Here is a 16,289-nt window from a genome sequence, read left to right on the forward strand (position 1 = left end):
CTGTGGAGAATGGTGTATGAATTGCTGCATTAACATTGAGTATAAGGATAAAACTGGGTGTGAATACTTTTCTGTTAGAAAGTGAAAGAAGGCAGCACCTAACATCTCAGGTTCATCAGAACCTTCTGATTGTAACAATGAAGACAAAACCCGAACATTTTAACTTGGAATAAATCCTTATGTGGGAAGATCAGATACCATTGCTTGACAGAATACCTGCACGTCCCGAGTTGCACTTGCCAGCCCCACAATGGAAATGGAAAATAAATAAACCCTATTTCCATGCCTTTCTACAATATCAGGATATGAGTCTAAATAAAATTCTGTCCGGCCTATCCCGTCTGACTCATTCTGTGATGCCAAGGGCAGTATAGTTGCTGAGCACCTGGAGAACAGTAATGTCTCAAACAATGAACAGCAGCCCCTGTGACCACATCAGGAAGATGATGAAGAACAAAGCTTGTGAGCAACAAAACTTCTTTTTTTTCCTTTAAAGTACTATTGTGTTTTTATTTCTCTTCTTGAGCAGAAATAGGGCATTACTAACTACTTCCTTCATCTACTCAACTGTTCATATCAAAGGAAAAGGGTTATTTAAATAGCTTTGGAAGACTTGAGCTTCAAGCAGAGCTACTTTGGACAAGATCAGAATAATAGCGAGAACAGAAGTACAATTTACATACCACTTTCTATGCAGCTTTGGAGCAGCAAGAATGTTTGTAAGACACTGGAAGCTCCTGGAGCTAACCTCTGTTTCCAAAACAACACAACTACCTCCCAGCAGAACTAACAGAACCTGCTGCCTACCTGTTAAATTCTGTCACCTGATAGAAACTTGCCTTCCATGACGTTGCTCCACAACCACAAACCTGCATCCACTCGTAAGAACTGATGAAACGATGAAACTACTGCTGAGGCTCTAGGCCTGTCTCCTTTTCATTATGTAATAATTGCATTATTCTGGAAATCTGTATTTGAAACATTATTCTGTTTCCCACAATTTTTAGTTCGAACTTTCACATTTTGGCACTGTCCTAACCATTGAAAACAGCAGAGAATGTCTGACAGCTGTCTTTTAAATACTGGGAGATTCTTAATAATGAGCAATTATGATCAAGTGACCAGAATACCCCTTTCAAAAGCAGTGAACGCATGTAAACATACCTAATAAAACCACTGCTGACTTTGAGCAGTGTTAGGCCCCATTTACTTTGGCTTTACTTCCATGGGGCACCTGAACAGTTAGCAGCCCCCACAGAGGCCAAACCACGGAAGTGACTCTAATTTTCTAGTAATATGACTTGTAAATTTCTTATTTGTTTAGTGATATCTAAACCAACATTATGAACAGCTCTCTGGTTATATTCAATCTGCTGGCATTGAAAACGCCACCACCGCCAACACTCTTTGAAGGTTTTCTTATCATAATCTCTCAGTGAACAAAAATTTTCCTTAGAAGTTATCCACAAATGCAAATCTTCATCTTCTAAGACCTGAAAGGAGCATTTATGCACATTCCTCTTTTAAATCCTGCAGCCTCTCAGTAGCAGTCCTCCATCATCCTTTTTTCTTGCTTCCGTAATTTTTAGGCATACAATATTTATTTCACACTGGAATTTCATAGTTTCCATCAACAGTTTCTCCCATCATCCCACCTTGAAGTCCGTCCCACAGCTACTACATGGACAACAGCTCTGAAGGCTGAATACCATATATCTCCATGCAGACTCAGGCCTCGTTCTTGCCTTTTGTAGGGCATTTACAGTGCTTTTAGGCCCACTTACAGACTAGAATGGTTTTTATTATCCACTGCACCAGCTATATCCAGCAGGGTTTAAGAATATTTAAGTTCTTCCCTATAAGAGTGCCATGCAACCAAGCAGCAGTGAAAATATTGCCAATTTTAACAGGAAGAAGAAAGGGTATGAAAGGAGCAAAGGCATTTTAAACTAAATCCACATTCAAGGGAAAGTCTCTGTTAATCCTTAATGATCCTACCATGCTTCTCCCCTAGGCTATGCTCCTCAAACATAGTCCTGTGTTCACACGGGCACTTGTAAAACGGCTCAAGTCAGCACATTCACAAGTAACAACATAGACTCAGACCAACTATTTCCCTTTTGATTTTTGTTCTGTAAATTGTAGCACTGTAAGCCAAAGTATTACTGTGGTAACTACCAAGAATTAAATCAACATATAGCACTCATAAACAACAGATGACAAATTCATCTCATTACTTGACTGCCAAAAATACTTGCTTGTCATTCTCCTCATCAACATTCTCTTCTACCACCATTTTCACTTGCCATCTCTTTTGTTAAATTGTCATGAGGCAAAGCACTTTCTTTTGCATTTTCCATGGGGTAAAGCTTTTGTTTTCCTGCTTTAAATACCTCAGACTTTCAACACAACATATATTTACTTAGTAACAAGAACATCAACTACAAATACAGTTTCATATGTGGTTGGAAACAGGCATAAAGTTTCCTCTCTCTCACAGAAGCTAATAATTTTGACAGCTCATTATGTAGTTACACTGCATAGACATGCAGGCAACAGAATTAGGACAAAACACATGCCTTGTTCAAACATGTTTTCTATGAGTCAGAATCTCTATTCAAAAAGAAATAAATAAAACTGCATAAGTAATATTCATTAATATTAATTGTGGGGTAATAAATACATCACCCTCATAAATCAGCCGCTGTAGGTAAGCCACATGGTGGTGGGATGCAGAAGCATTTGGAGAATTAGCTACATGACTTGGAAGAAGCAGAGCCAAGAAATAATTACCTGATGTTTTCCACAAAAGCACTGAAGAAAATGGCTGTGCCATCACATGCATTAAGTGCAACTAATACATCCCAGAAGAATTACCTGAAAAAAAGCAATAGAGTTTTAAACATTTTCTTAGGAGCCACTGGCATACTTTCTCCCTTGTAAAGCAAAGTTAAGTTTGCTGCTCCTATTGAACAGAAGAAATGTGAATAACAAGGCTACAGAAAATAATTATTTTCTAGGAGAACAAGGAATGTGTCATGTAAGCAGCTCATTCAAGTCTGAAAATGTAATAGAGGCTTGGCAGTATAGAAAGATTCTGGGGAAGCAGATGAGATACCTGCAATCACACAGAAATTGCTGGAGAAGTAGCAGTAGGCTTCTCCCCAGAATTAGCTTTAGACACTCTTGTCTGCAGTTTTTTCTGACACTGAGGAAGTGATAACTTTGGTAGAAAAGCCACTCTTTGAAATTAAAAGATGAATCCATCAAACGTGAGTGATGAAGAGGGAAACAGGGACCCGGTGCTACTATCATCCTCACCTACGTACTGCCCTTCATAAATAAATACTTGGACGATATGGAGTCATAGAACAGTTTGAGTTGGAAGAGTCCTTTAAAAGTCATCTGGTATAACTCCCCCAACATGAACAGGGACACATGTAGTTAGATGAGGATGCTCAGAGCCCCATCCAGCCTGATATTGGATGTCTCCAAGGACAAGGCATCCATCACCTCTCTGAGCAATCTGTGCCAGTGCCTCACCACCCTTAGCATAAAAATCTTCATCTTTATTATCCATTCTAAATCCTCCCCTCTTAGTTTGAAACCATTTCCCCTTGTCCTTTCACAACACTCCTGCTAAAGTGCCTGTCCCCTTCTTTCTCCTAGCCCCACTTTTGATAAAGGCTGCTCTCAGGTCTCCCTGGAGCCCTCCCTTCTCCAGGCTGCACAGCCCCAGCTCTCTGAACCTAACCTTGTAGGGGAGGTGTTCCACCCCTTGGATCACTTCTGTGGCCCTGCTCTGGATGTGCTCCAACAGGTCCACATCACTCCTCTACTGAGTACTCTTCATTTGGGCACATGAGGTCTCTTCTGCTTCGTCATAATATTCCACTTCCTGCTCCAACTTCTTTAACTTCTTTTACAGAGTTAGATTACTCTGGAGGCTGTTTTCCCAAGAAAAAGATGCAGCAAGTGATAGCCAAAGTAACAAAAGCAACAATTCTGTTTTGGCTTTTTAAGTGGTCTGAATATCTGTTTGTTTTCAGAAAAGGGTCTGTAATTTTAATTATTTTTTTAAAACTTTTTTTCCTTAGAGTTTTTTTGTGGTCCTGACCCATATAATTGAAAGACTGAAACTGATAGTTCTGCCTGAGATTTATCTTTTTTTTTCCCCCAACTTAAAATACTGAAAAATACTGAAGTCCCTTGAAGCATAACAAGTACCTCTAGCCCATCTGATTCTCCCTGTATTCTCCAGCTGCTATATGCTCCATCAAGGTCATCTTCTTGGTTAAGTAATATCTGGTGGTATTTGTGCACATGTTCAAGTAGTTTCCCTTCAAAAAGGCTTCAAAATACAGTTTCTTCCTTTGGATCACTACATTCAATTATGTGTTACAGTTTTGCAACAAGGAAAAGAAGGAGGGACAAGTACCAAGTCCTCCTGCCACCCAATGTAGTGCAAAAAAAAAATTGCCTTTATAAATACAACATGGATGCTGACTGGCTGGTGCCTGCTTACCCTAATGAGCTTAAAGTCTTACTTGAAGTGGACATCTGTCAAGACAGAAGTGAGGCACGCAAGTCCTCTTAATCCATTAGCTCTAAATCCAGCAGAGCTTTCACACTTTTTTTTTTTTCTTTTTTCTTTTTTTTTAATCAAAAAAGAAAACCTGTGTGGAAACATAGAGTGGGACAATGCACGACTGCAATACCAGATCCTGGGCAGTGAGCACATGAGCTTTCAAGGCAAACTACATCAAGAACCTTCAACAAAACTAAGTCTGTGACGGAAAACTCGTGAGAAAAAGGCCAGTCTGCAGTTCGGGATGAGACAGTGAGTTTGATTCTTTGTTGTATTTTCCATAATTATCTAGATTTTAAATCAAAAATACAGCCAAGGAAAAGATGGGCTGTACACCATCTCACAGCGAGATTGTTAATACTCTTGCAAGAAGTGGCCTTAAGGCTTTGAATAAGCCCAAAGGTGTTTTGCGTATTGATCCAACAGATAAAGGAATCCCACTACTAGTTAAAGGTTCATCTTGCTACAGTATTGATGAACTTCACCAATATGGGGTCCAGAGGAATGACTGCCTGACAGAAACCAAGGAGAAAACATCTGAGTGGGATAAGAGTGATCATCTGCAGTTTTCTTCCAACGTCCCCATTTCCAGGGAAGAGAAAATAATTGAGAGGACAGCCACAGAGGCTGAAGTTATATCCAAACTGATTGAATCTCAAAAACATATCGCTGAGGCTATTCAGATCAGGAAGCAAAGCTCCTGTGAGTCAGAAGCATCAGCGTTCATTTCGGATAATAAGAATGAAAGCAATGCAAAGCAAATCCTAAAGAAAGGGAAGAAGCCAAAGAATCAGAAGACAGCAAAGCAAGGTCGACATAGCAAAACTAAAGAAAAGTCTATTTTGTCCCCTTGTGAGACAGAGAAAAAGGTAGATTTCCCAGAACTGCTTGTTAAGGCTCATCAGAGTGCATACGCTTACTTAAATCCAAACCTCTCCAAGTATGAAGCAATACTTCATATGGCTGATCAGGCTGCCCAAACTCAGCTCTTCCTACAACAGATGGTAAGCTTCCTCGTGCTTCGCTTTGATGAAATCAACCAGCTCTTGGAAGAAATTGCTATTGATGGGGAAAATCTTCTCAAAGATGTGGGGGGGAATCTGGCATGGCCATCAGAAAAAGGCGATTTGAAGGAGCACCCTGATCTTTTGCAACAACTACTGCAATACACAATCAATAAAATGCAGTTACTGAACGGAACACTGGCCTCTCTCACCTCTGATGCACTGCAGGAGACGTGCAACTACCTGCAGACTGCTGCAAGCAACTTGGAAGGAAAACTGAAAGCAAAGCAAATGTTTGATGAGCGCCTGCTTCAGACAGTAAGGCTGCTTGAAGCCTCAACCATGGGGAACTCTCAGTTCCATGGTGATGACAGGACTCTCTGTTCTGAGGACAGTGGCATTTGTGTGGACAATGAATCCCTCAAAGACTTCAGTCCTTTCAGCCAGCTTGGAGCACAAGCAAGCTTTGATTCCTCTGCACATGGCCTTCTGTCCCAAAAGCATACCAGAATGATGGAGTATATCCAAAGTGGGAGAAGGCCACTAGGCACAGCCACATCTCATAACTATGCACTTGAAATGAATTTTAAAGATGCGGTTCATTCATCTGTACAAAGTAGGGAAGGAACTTCTTGTCAGGGAGGAGTACTGGAAGGTATTTCCACAGTGGCACAATATGCAAGCTTGAGCAAAAGCCACTCCTGTAACTCCTTCCAGTCTGACTCTACTCAAGAGCATGAACATTTCCAAGTCGGTGAATCAATAGATTTTCCTTCAGATGATGATGATGATGAAGGGAGCACCCTGGGGGAGGATGACGACAACACAAGTTTATCAGAAATGGGGAAGGATGCCCTGCCAAAGAGGCCTCAGTCTTCACCTGCAGTCACTGATAACACACAGAGGCAGTCCATCAAAAGGACAGAAAATGCAGAAGCAGAGGAAATGATTCTGAAGATGAAAGATGCTATCAGTGAAAAAATCAAGTTTGTCCCAACTAAGTCTAGGCGTAAAGAATGGATGGAGGATGAGAGCGGGACAGCCATCTTAACAGCAAGGCCCAGTACAGCAACAGGCAGACAGAAAACCTTTGGTAAACAACGACGATCCCGGTCAGAGGAGTCCCTCAGAAGCCAAGCAGAGGACCCAACCCTCCTAGAGCTTCAGAGAACTCAAAAGGAGCTCAGCAAAAGGCTAGAAACATTTTATGGAAAGAAGGAGACAGATCACAACAAAGAGCCTTGGAAACTGAGAACAACACGTTACTTGCAGGATGAGCAAATTACTTCTAGGTCTTCTAGCAAACTGAAGGCATGCCTCTCAAAAAATTTCAGCATCCTGCCTAACCAGGATAAAGTCCCTTCGTACATAGTTGATCAAAATCCTGCCCATCAGCCGGATGAAAAAAGAGATGCAAAGCCTTTGAAAGCTACTGTGCCCACCCCGGAGACATCATCAGAGAATGAAGAAAACAAGCCTTCTGGAACACAAATGCTCAGTGGCAGCAGTTGTGCCCCCCGCCAGTCTGTCAAAAAGCTCATTGAAACATTCAGTCCCACTGATGAGCTTGGAAAAGCCACAACTTTAAGGTCTTTAGGACCAGTAAAATGCATCAGAAAATTTGGACTTCCAGTCATCCCACCCACTATTCCCTTTCAAAGGGGCCTAGCATCTTTGAACGTTAAGCATCGCATTTCGCCAGTAGAAGGCACAAACCTGTCAAACAACAGTGGAGTCTGTTCTAACTTTCCAAATACCTTTCCTCCTATAACAGCTGCAGAATTAAGCAAGGACACAAAGGAAGAGACAGATGAAGACATTGAGAACTTGCCACCACCACCCCCTGAAATGCTAATAGACAGTAATTTTGACTCCTCTGAAAGGGAAGAAACTGCAAGAATTGAAGGAAGCTCGTCAGAAGATGCCAAAAAGCCTGCCAAAACAGAATTCCAAGCTACTAAGAGAGCACAAGTCTCCCCAAAAATGAGGGCCTCCCTTCAATCCATTGACTTATTACCAAGTAAAAATATCAATGGCCCCAATGTGGCTGCTAACAAAGTCCTAAGGAACAGCGAACCAAGGGATGATAAACTGCAGATATATTCTCTGGAGTTGAACCCTACCAACGTGCACATCCCTAGCCAGGAAGAGATATTAGCAACCCAGAGAAAAGAGGCTGCAGATTTATACAAGCAAACACATAAGATTATTCCTCTTCAGAATCCCAGCGGGGTTTCAAAACCACACAGCAACAGCTCAGAGGGCACGGAGGCCAACTCACCCACAACTTCAGTGCCGTACCAGAAGCATGGCTCTCCTGACTCGCTCAGGAGAAATGAAAAAGGCTCAGCGTTCTCCAGGAGGGTGTCCCCAGCAAGAACCCCTCCTTTTTCTCCGCCAACTGAGAAACGGCTTTTCAGCCCTCCAACACATCACAGACACTCTCTGCAAGCTTTTAGCAACCCACTGCCCAGCTCGCCCACCATCCAGAGGAAACCCAGCCCCCCAACCAGCCCCAGAGCACCCAGCCCTCCCTCACAGAAGAAGCTGCCCTCTCCACCTGCCCAGCGCAAACTGCTTAGCCCTCCTGCAGAGCATAAGCAGAGCTCATCAAGCCCATACCGGCCACCTGGCTCCCCAGCATCCCGCCGTGACACAGGCTCTGCTTCAATTCCCATCACTTCATCCCCACCAACCTCCCCATCTCGCTCCTACAGAGGATCAAGAGCAGGTCTGGATGCTGGGGACGAGTCCCAGCCTTCCTCTTCCAAGAAGGGCAGCAACGTACATTCAATATTTTGCCCAGCCACCTCTTCCTTATTTGAAGCAAGACCTCCACCAGCACCCAGCAAACCCTCAGAGGACATCACGAGTCAGCCTGAAGCTTCAAAACCTTCCCAAAAGAGCAGCCTGCTTTTTCAGCAGCTGGGAGCCCGAACCAGGAAGCTGTCCCTGAGCGCTGCCAGTCCTCAGCCATTTGTGAGGAGAAGTTTCTCCGACCGTCGACCAGGGGTCCGGTTCTTCCTTCCAACTCCTGTGTCAGCTGCCAGTGAGCCTGCTCTTAACCAAGCAAGGTAAGAAACTTTCTACATTTTTATCAGGAAAGCGGAAATATTGTATTGTGTTGGCTCTATAAACTCCTGATGGGAATTTATTGTCGTTAAGAGATTCCTCAGTAAAGTATTCTGTTCCTATATGTGACAGATGGCTGGGGAAAGATAACATCATCTTGCCCCAGATTTCCATAGATACCTGTCAGAGTAAAGGGAATAGTTAACTTTGCACAGCTTGCTTAAGCCTTACACTGCAACCAGAGAAAGTTCAGTGTTGGTTTCATGGTTTGAATTTCTCTTATGTGTCTGAGGACTAAGAACATCCACCTTCAATTCTTAAAAGCTATGGAATAGCCCTCAGGTTATAAACATCATTAAGTAACTGCGAGAAAATAGGCTGGGGTGTCTTAACTAGCATCAACTTCTAAGCCAGTAAACTGCTCAACAGAAATCTATGTTAAAATATTTCAAATCAACTGGCAAGAATAATGTGCAGATGAGGGGTAAAGAGCTGTCTGACTGTAATTATAGCTGAAACTTAGAGCTTGTTGTATACACTTTCAGACCTAGGCACTAATGCCAAGTCTGGTGGTTCCAAAGACCAAACTCAGTTTTTGAAGTGGAGAAATCACCCATGGCTGCCAGAAATTCATTGTTATCAAAGCATTAGTTACAAGAAATTCCATGCTTGCAACCACTGGTGGACATCTTTAAAATACTTGGGCTTGGCTTTACGTTATCTCTATCATTTAAAAACAAAAAAGCTATAATACACACGTGAGTATTTGGGAGTAGTTGAAGATCAGGGTAGCTGTCTGGAAGCACAAAGGGTTGATATTCTAGTTTCGCAGCATCTTAGGATGTTTGAGTCCATTAAGGCTTAAGCCATACAAGAGGATTAAGACCCTTCCCAGGCAGGCTTTCCTGGCATAAGCAATATTTTTACTCTAGTTGCAGAAGAGTTGAAATCACACAAATTGTCCCCATGAGCAGAGCTTGCAAGACCAGGTCCAACAGGAAATAAAACTGCACTTGTGAATGCACAACCATACCCTGCACTGACTGCAGAGACAATTAACTGTACTGAAATCAAGTGTATAGGCATTCCCTGCCCAAAGAAAGGACAAGAACCACACTCATACTAGAGGAATTGGCTAAATAAAATGAACAGAAGCTTCTAGGGAACAGTTCTGCATTCTGGATTCTAATTTTGTGTTATATTCTGACATTTGAAGATCATCTGAAAGTTGCCTACGTTGCTGTTGGGATTTCTGCTGTTATGTGTGGTGTGAAGCCAGCTTTGTCTACTCTAGTGCCCACTAGAATTAATTAATGGTTTTCCAAGGCAGCTTTGTGTCAAACATTGTAAGACAAAAGTCCTGGGAGTTTTATGGCTCAATTTTAAAAACACTCTACTATAAATCGTTAACGAATTTATGCTTCAGTGGTGCGTGGTATCTCTCTATTGTAGCCTGTCACAGCGCAGAGAGTAATATAAAGAAAAACCACTGTAAATAAAATCATCGCCCTTTCATGAAAAATACGGTATCTAGTGTTATGATATACACCATTTCTAGTCATTTTAGAAGAAATATATCCTGAGCCAAATTCGGCTTATCGCTTATACAAACAGAGATCAAACGTTGCCCTATTGAGTTAGCTCAAATTTATGTCACTGTAAACACAAGGGAAGCTGAGCCCATTACCACACGCGCTGACTCAAGATTCAACATTCTGTTGTTTGCTTTCTTAGAGTTAACCTAGAATTGACTTTTACAGACCTTGCTTTGGCATAATACAGATATCACAGCAAATGTGCTGATGGGCAGAGAAGGGCTATTTTAGGAAGCAGCACATGGCAGAAGCTCCAAGAGTCCCTCACATCACTGCTGCCCATCTCCTCACTGAGCTCTGAGCAGCTGCCACAGCTGTGAGCACCTCACACCACGTGCAGATGCTGATCCTTGCTGTTATAGCAGATGCCATACCAGAGGAAACACCTCACTGATCTATCTTTCTCCTTCAGGTTTATTAGCCATACAAGGCTTCATCTGCTTTGCAATTCACTCAGCTAACAAAGGAAGATTTTAAAGCATCTCCATCAAACAGATGTTATATTCCTAAAACTCTTCATTCTGGCAGCGTTTGCATCTGGTCTCAAACTGCATGCCATTCCCACCTAACTCTCAGTGTCCTTTCCTTCTTTCCTTGCTCACCCTCTCGTCTCTAAGTATAACAATGCCTCTGCGCATGTGAGTTTTTGTGTATGCTAGGAGCAGCTTCATGCTTCAGTTACAGGAGGGAGGGGAGACAGGCAAGCCTGCAGTGGCATCACACTTGTATAGGTAAAGCAGTTTGAAAATTGGCAGTGTAGCCATTTTCTCCCATGCTTGTGCAGACTCTTGAATATTTCACTCCATTTTCCATGCCCAAGTCAAACATCCGATTTCTGGGAAAATACTAAATATAATCTGCCAGGAGCTTGTACAAACAACACCTTTCAGTGAGTCATCAGGCAGCAGCATCCCCATTCTCACCTACCGCGTTTTAGCAGCAACAACAGAAGTGGCAGCAGCTTCCATTCAGATGCATTGCCAGGCATTAGATATCACTGCTACACACAGATTTGCATCTCCCACATGCTTACTGCTCCTCTAGAAGGCAAAAAGTGATTCTTTCCCAAGTATGCCTGCCACCCATCCTATGCTGTAAGAAACATCAGGACTTAAAACATCGCTAGCCATAAAAGCCATAGCTTTTGTACTTGGTATTAGGGTACCTGGACCAGACTTTCAGTTTCAGATTTCAGGTTCTATGTTCAGCAGCTACTAATTGAACAAACAAAGTAGAACATGCAGTTCCTGTTTGGACAGACTATGGATGGATTAAAGTGAGATAAATTTGCCAGTTCCTATGCTTGGTTATTTGACAATGGTCAACAGTTATTGGCGTATTATCAAGGCATAACATTTACAATTGTTCTGCTTATAGAAATCTGTTAACCTGTATTACACAAAACTCAGATGCAATTAAAATAATATTTCATTAGACTGCTAATCTTCTAAGTGGTAGACCAGAGTTGGAAGAAAAGCTATTGCCATTATGATAATGTTCAAGAAGGACTTGGCAAGGGACTTTGTCCATTGAATCAGGCCCAAAGCAAGTAGCTGAGTGCAACTTCTGCATCTGGGGGTCATCTGAACCTGGATTAGAGTTTTGTGACTGGAAATCTAGCACAAATCTCTTTCATCCAGCTCTTCAAATCTCTGAAGTCCTAGCAGATATGATAAGAAGGTAAGGCTAGTCTACAGTCAAAAATTAATTCAGCTTATCAGTTCATGTGCTTAAAATACAATAATGATTTTGGATAACTCTGGGGTATTTCCTTATGTTTAGCTTAAACTCTTAATTAGCTAAAGCTAGATGGAACAAAGGCCTGCAAGAGTGAGATATCCATCACCAGCTCTTCTGCTGTAGTCGCTCTTGATTCACAAAGTCTCTGTGCCTCTAGAGATTGCTTGTGTGACCTCAGGAACATCACTTGTACTCTATGTCTCAGTTCTCCTGTTTGTAATGGGGCAGATTTATTCCCCCAGAGCACATATCCCGTTGCCATGCTGGCATCCTCAGAAATCCCTATAACCATGTAGATGTATAACAGAGCTACGACCTTTTGTCCAGAACAGTCTGAGTTTGGAAGAAAACTTCTCACTCAAATTAGTCTCCGTGTACAAGTGAATCTAAATTCATACTGATTCCCTGTTAAACATTTTAAACATTTGCTTCCCAAGGACGTTTTGGAAGGGGAGAGAGAGTACAGCGTGTTTGGCATCACAGAAGAGGGATTGTGAAGAAAAAAGTCTGTAGGGCACATATAGAAAGCATGTATGCAAAAGGAGACAGGCAGTTACCTAGTACTGTGCAGCATTTGTGCCTCATGGGTTAACATGGTCTAATCAGTGTTGTTTTGAAGAATAACAATTCATTATCCTCTTAACTTAAGTATCTTTCCTTCTGCAGCATGGACGAGAGCCCTAGAAAAGCAGGCGACTCTTGGAGCAACCCTTGTGCCCCTGAAATCAAAGAGTCCAACAGATCTGCCTCCCACCCGGAACTCTACGTTGTGGGCCAGGGGCTGCAGAGGGACTGACCGCAGAAGCACCCAGGAAGGCAGGGGCATGAGAGAGGCCTGAGGTCTGCAGGAGGAAACAGCCTTACCCAAGCCTCCAAAACATCGCTCTATTTTTTTGATCATAAGAAAACAATACAAAGGCATTGCATGTTAAAACCCCAAACTCTTTACCTCCAGAGGAAATACCAGAGTGGTAACCAGCTGCTTCTCCTTCTGATTGCAATTCAAAGGTTTGCTTTTAACAACAGAAATACTTTCCAGTTCTGAAAGTCTGAGGCAAACCAATTCAGTATTTTCATGCAGTAAATTCAGGCCCCTGGGTTTACTCAGCCCAGAGCAAAGGAGCTGAGGGGAGGCCTCATGGCACTTGCAGCTCCTTGCAGGGATCAGAGGGCAGCGCTGAACTCTGCTGTCTGTGACAGCAAAAGGGCCCAAGCAGTTGTGAACCAATTGAATTCTATTGCAAAATATAAATGGCTTCTGCAAAGTCACAACTTCACACTGGGTTAGTTATGAGAAAAAGGCCAAATGCAAGTTAAAGCAAAAAATAACCCTTTTTTTTTTTCTCCAAGGGATGTTAGGAATGTTATTTCCTCAAAAAAGACTTTGATCTTCTAAAGCATCTTTGATTATCTTGTAATCTCATCATCTCTAGTTCTCAGGATACAAGGCTTAATCCTGATTAGAGTCGTTTTGTAACAGCCCAATCAAACATCCTGAGGCACTTAAGGACATGTTAAAAGAAAAAAAGAGAGAATCTTCTTCTCTCAGAAAGAGGTTTATATTCGAGTTTACACAGTTCAAATGGATTTACTGTGATTTCTAGACATGTTCTTGCTAATGAAAACGCGAGGTACTGACAACTGATTAATCATAGGCTGTTACAACACCCACTAAAATACCTTCAGAACGTACTGGATTTTGCTCTAAGAACTAGTTTGTCATCAGACTTAAAATGCAACTTTGTAATTTACCTAACTTGACCAGATTTTATATGTTACTTCAGTACAGAAAAAAGATCCAGAAAAAGACCCATTTCTAGTCCCGCTTTGACAGGAATAGCTTTAGTTTTTCCTACAGCTTTCATGCTGATGAACACTTTATCTACATACAGAATTTTTAACCCTTTCTGTTCACCTTCATGATGGGGAACTAAGGCTTACCTTAAGCTTTTCAAGGGACCCCCTTTAGTTACTGAACACCTCTTGAGTTGTACTATAGTGCCTTCTTCACCACCATCCATAAACTCAGTGCCATTTTATACTACACATACAAGAAAACCTTAATTGTAGCATTTAAGGTGAAGTATTGAACATAAAGAAATAACTCAGTACATCAATGCTTTGGATCGTCAGGGGTTTGTGAGCTTGAGGTGACAAAGTAGCCATACCCAGGGTATACAGGTAGGATATGTCAACTGATCCACGTTGTAATCACACTGGCAGATACATCATTCCCTATTAAAGAGGGAAATCAACAAGGAGATACTGCAAGGGTCCTCAGCAGAGCAAACTCTGCAGGTCAGTTTTCACCCTCATCAGAAGTTTTGTCTACTTCCACTGCATTAAAATTGCACATTTTGTATATATATTGGATTTGTCTATTCTGCTGTCGTTAGCTGTCAGAACAGAAATAAACCAGAAACATGACAGCAGAAATCTGGCACTTTGCATGCCTATATGTATGTAGCTTTGAAGGTGAAGATGCAAGAGTGGGGGCACAACTTCTGCTCAGTTACTGTAATCATTTCACCCCTTCTTGGCTTAATGCTGAAAATCCTCAGTGTTCACAATGGATGGTAACTGAAAGTGTATATTTATGCCCCCCAAGCAGTAAATTCTTCTGTGGGGTAAGAGCTACAGCAGCACATAGAGAAACACTACAGCAACCAAGCTGAAAACCTGCTCACACGTGCTGGCTGGACATGAAATCAGCCAAGCCACCTTTACCTGCTTAAAATAAGGCTCTCCTGAAGACACGTCATATAAACCATCCTCCCCGTATGGTATATGTTCCAGTTTTGGCTAAGGTCACGTCATCAGAATGCTCATCGCAACCACAGTCCCACCTAAACGCTGCAGCTGCTGAGGGATTCTAACACTGCCCTAAGGATGTTGCAGCAAACTGAGCATTATATTCAAGAAACTGCTTCTCCTGTGGTGGTCTACAAGTCTGTATCATGAACTCATGACTATGCATAGCTAAAAGATTCTCTTCAGTACAGGACCTTTGCAAATAAGGTGTTTAACTTCAGCTTATATTGCAAGCTGAGAGTAACTGGTACATAGAAAACAACAGCATGACTGATTGCTTTTTAAATAAGTGTTGTTGTTTGTTTGTTGTTGCATTACAGATTTTTTGGATATCACTTCCATTTTTTCCTGAATCCAACATTTCTGAAATACGGTTGTTTTTAAGAACATGCTCAATTTCAAAATGTATTTTTTACTGATGTAAATTAAATCAGAGTTTTCTACACAGGTTATGAGTTTGATCTCCCTTACATTCTGTCTGAAGTTAGCACAGATCTCAATGTTATGCTATCGATTCCTTACTCAGTGCACTAACAAGTGCCCTCTGCCTTAAAAAGTCCTTTTGCTTCATTCCTCCCCACCCGAGCGCAAGTTTATCTTGTTTTATGTTTCACTGGTACATCAGATGAAACAGATTGCATTTTCATTCTGCAAATATGTATTTTTAGGACACTAACAGACCGGAACAGAGATCAACTGTGCTTCCACATCCACCTCTTCTAATCTAAGCTTGAACTACCTGGCCATCCAGAGCTCTCCATTCAGAGCTTCTACTTACAACCACATCTAATCCAAGTAGTGGTTGTGTCCGAAGGGTTAAAGCCAAAGCACACCTATTGCACTGCAGTCTCATGCAGAAGGGCTGAGCACGCAGCAAAGCAGTATCAGTTTCCCAGCCAGGATTTCATAGCTGCAAAACCAGCAGCTAACAGCTCCATGCTATGCATCATCTGCAGACCTTTAACAAGCTGACAGCTGCCTTTGCTTCCAGTGGCACTTCTCAAAGCCGAAGCCTTTAATGGACTCATCGTTTCATACTCTCAGCATCTGTGGATGACCCAAAAGTCCTATACACCTCCAGTTATTTTGACTTCAAGAGATATCCCAGATATTAGCAACACAGTTCAGAATTCTGTATAGGCTATCAATAAAAAACAACATATTGCAGAATTTTCGCTGCCACACTTCTTGATATCCAAAGCATTTTGTAATAAGAAGACTTCATAAATAATTAAGGTGAATATTCTAAGAATTTATGCCTTTTGTTTCGGGAATAGAAGAAATCACAGCACAGAGATAAAGTAACACATCAGATAAACTCAGTGTCATCGTGATTGTAGCATGCACACTGCAAGCATGAGCTTCAAACTGAGATTTAGCTCTTGCTGTGCAAGAAGACACTTGGTTTATCTTCACAACAGCATATTGGGTTATCTGAAAACCCAGCGCAAAGGTAGCAAGTGTGCAGTCCTTCCCACT

The 16,289-nt window shown here is 41.9% G+C and overlaps 1 protein-coding gene across 1 annotated transcript; it reads left to right on the plus strand.

Annotated features, from left to right (window-relative positions):
• The first annotated feature begins 4,911 nt into the window (after nt 1–4,911).
• PCARE (photoreceptor cilium actin regulator) lies at nt 4,912–12,795 on the plus strand. Its single transcript, XM_072333773.1, has 2 exons — nt 4,912–8,666; nt 12,666–12,795. Exons 1-2 carry the CDS (start codon nt 4,912–4,914, stop codon nt 12,793–12,795), a joined length of 3,885 nt encoding a protein of 1,294 aa, XP_072189874.1.
• Nucleotides 12,796–16,289: the final 3,494 nt, after the last annotated feature.

Source organism: Excalfactoria chinensis, chromosome 3, assembly GCF_039878825.1.
Source record: "Excalfactoria chinensis isolate bCotChi1 chromosome 3, bCotChi1.hap2, whole genome shotgun sequence".
Taxonomy (NCBI): Eukaryota; Metazoa; Chordata; class Aves; order Galliformes; family Phasianidae; genus Excalfactoria; species Excalfactoria chinensis.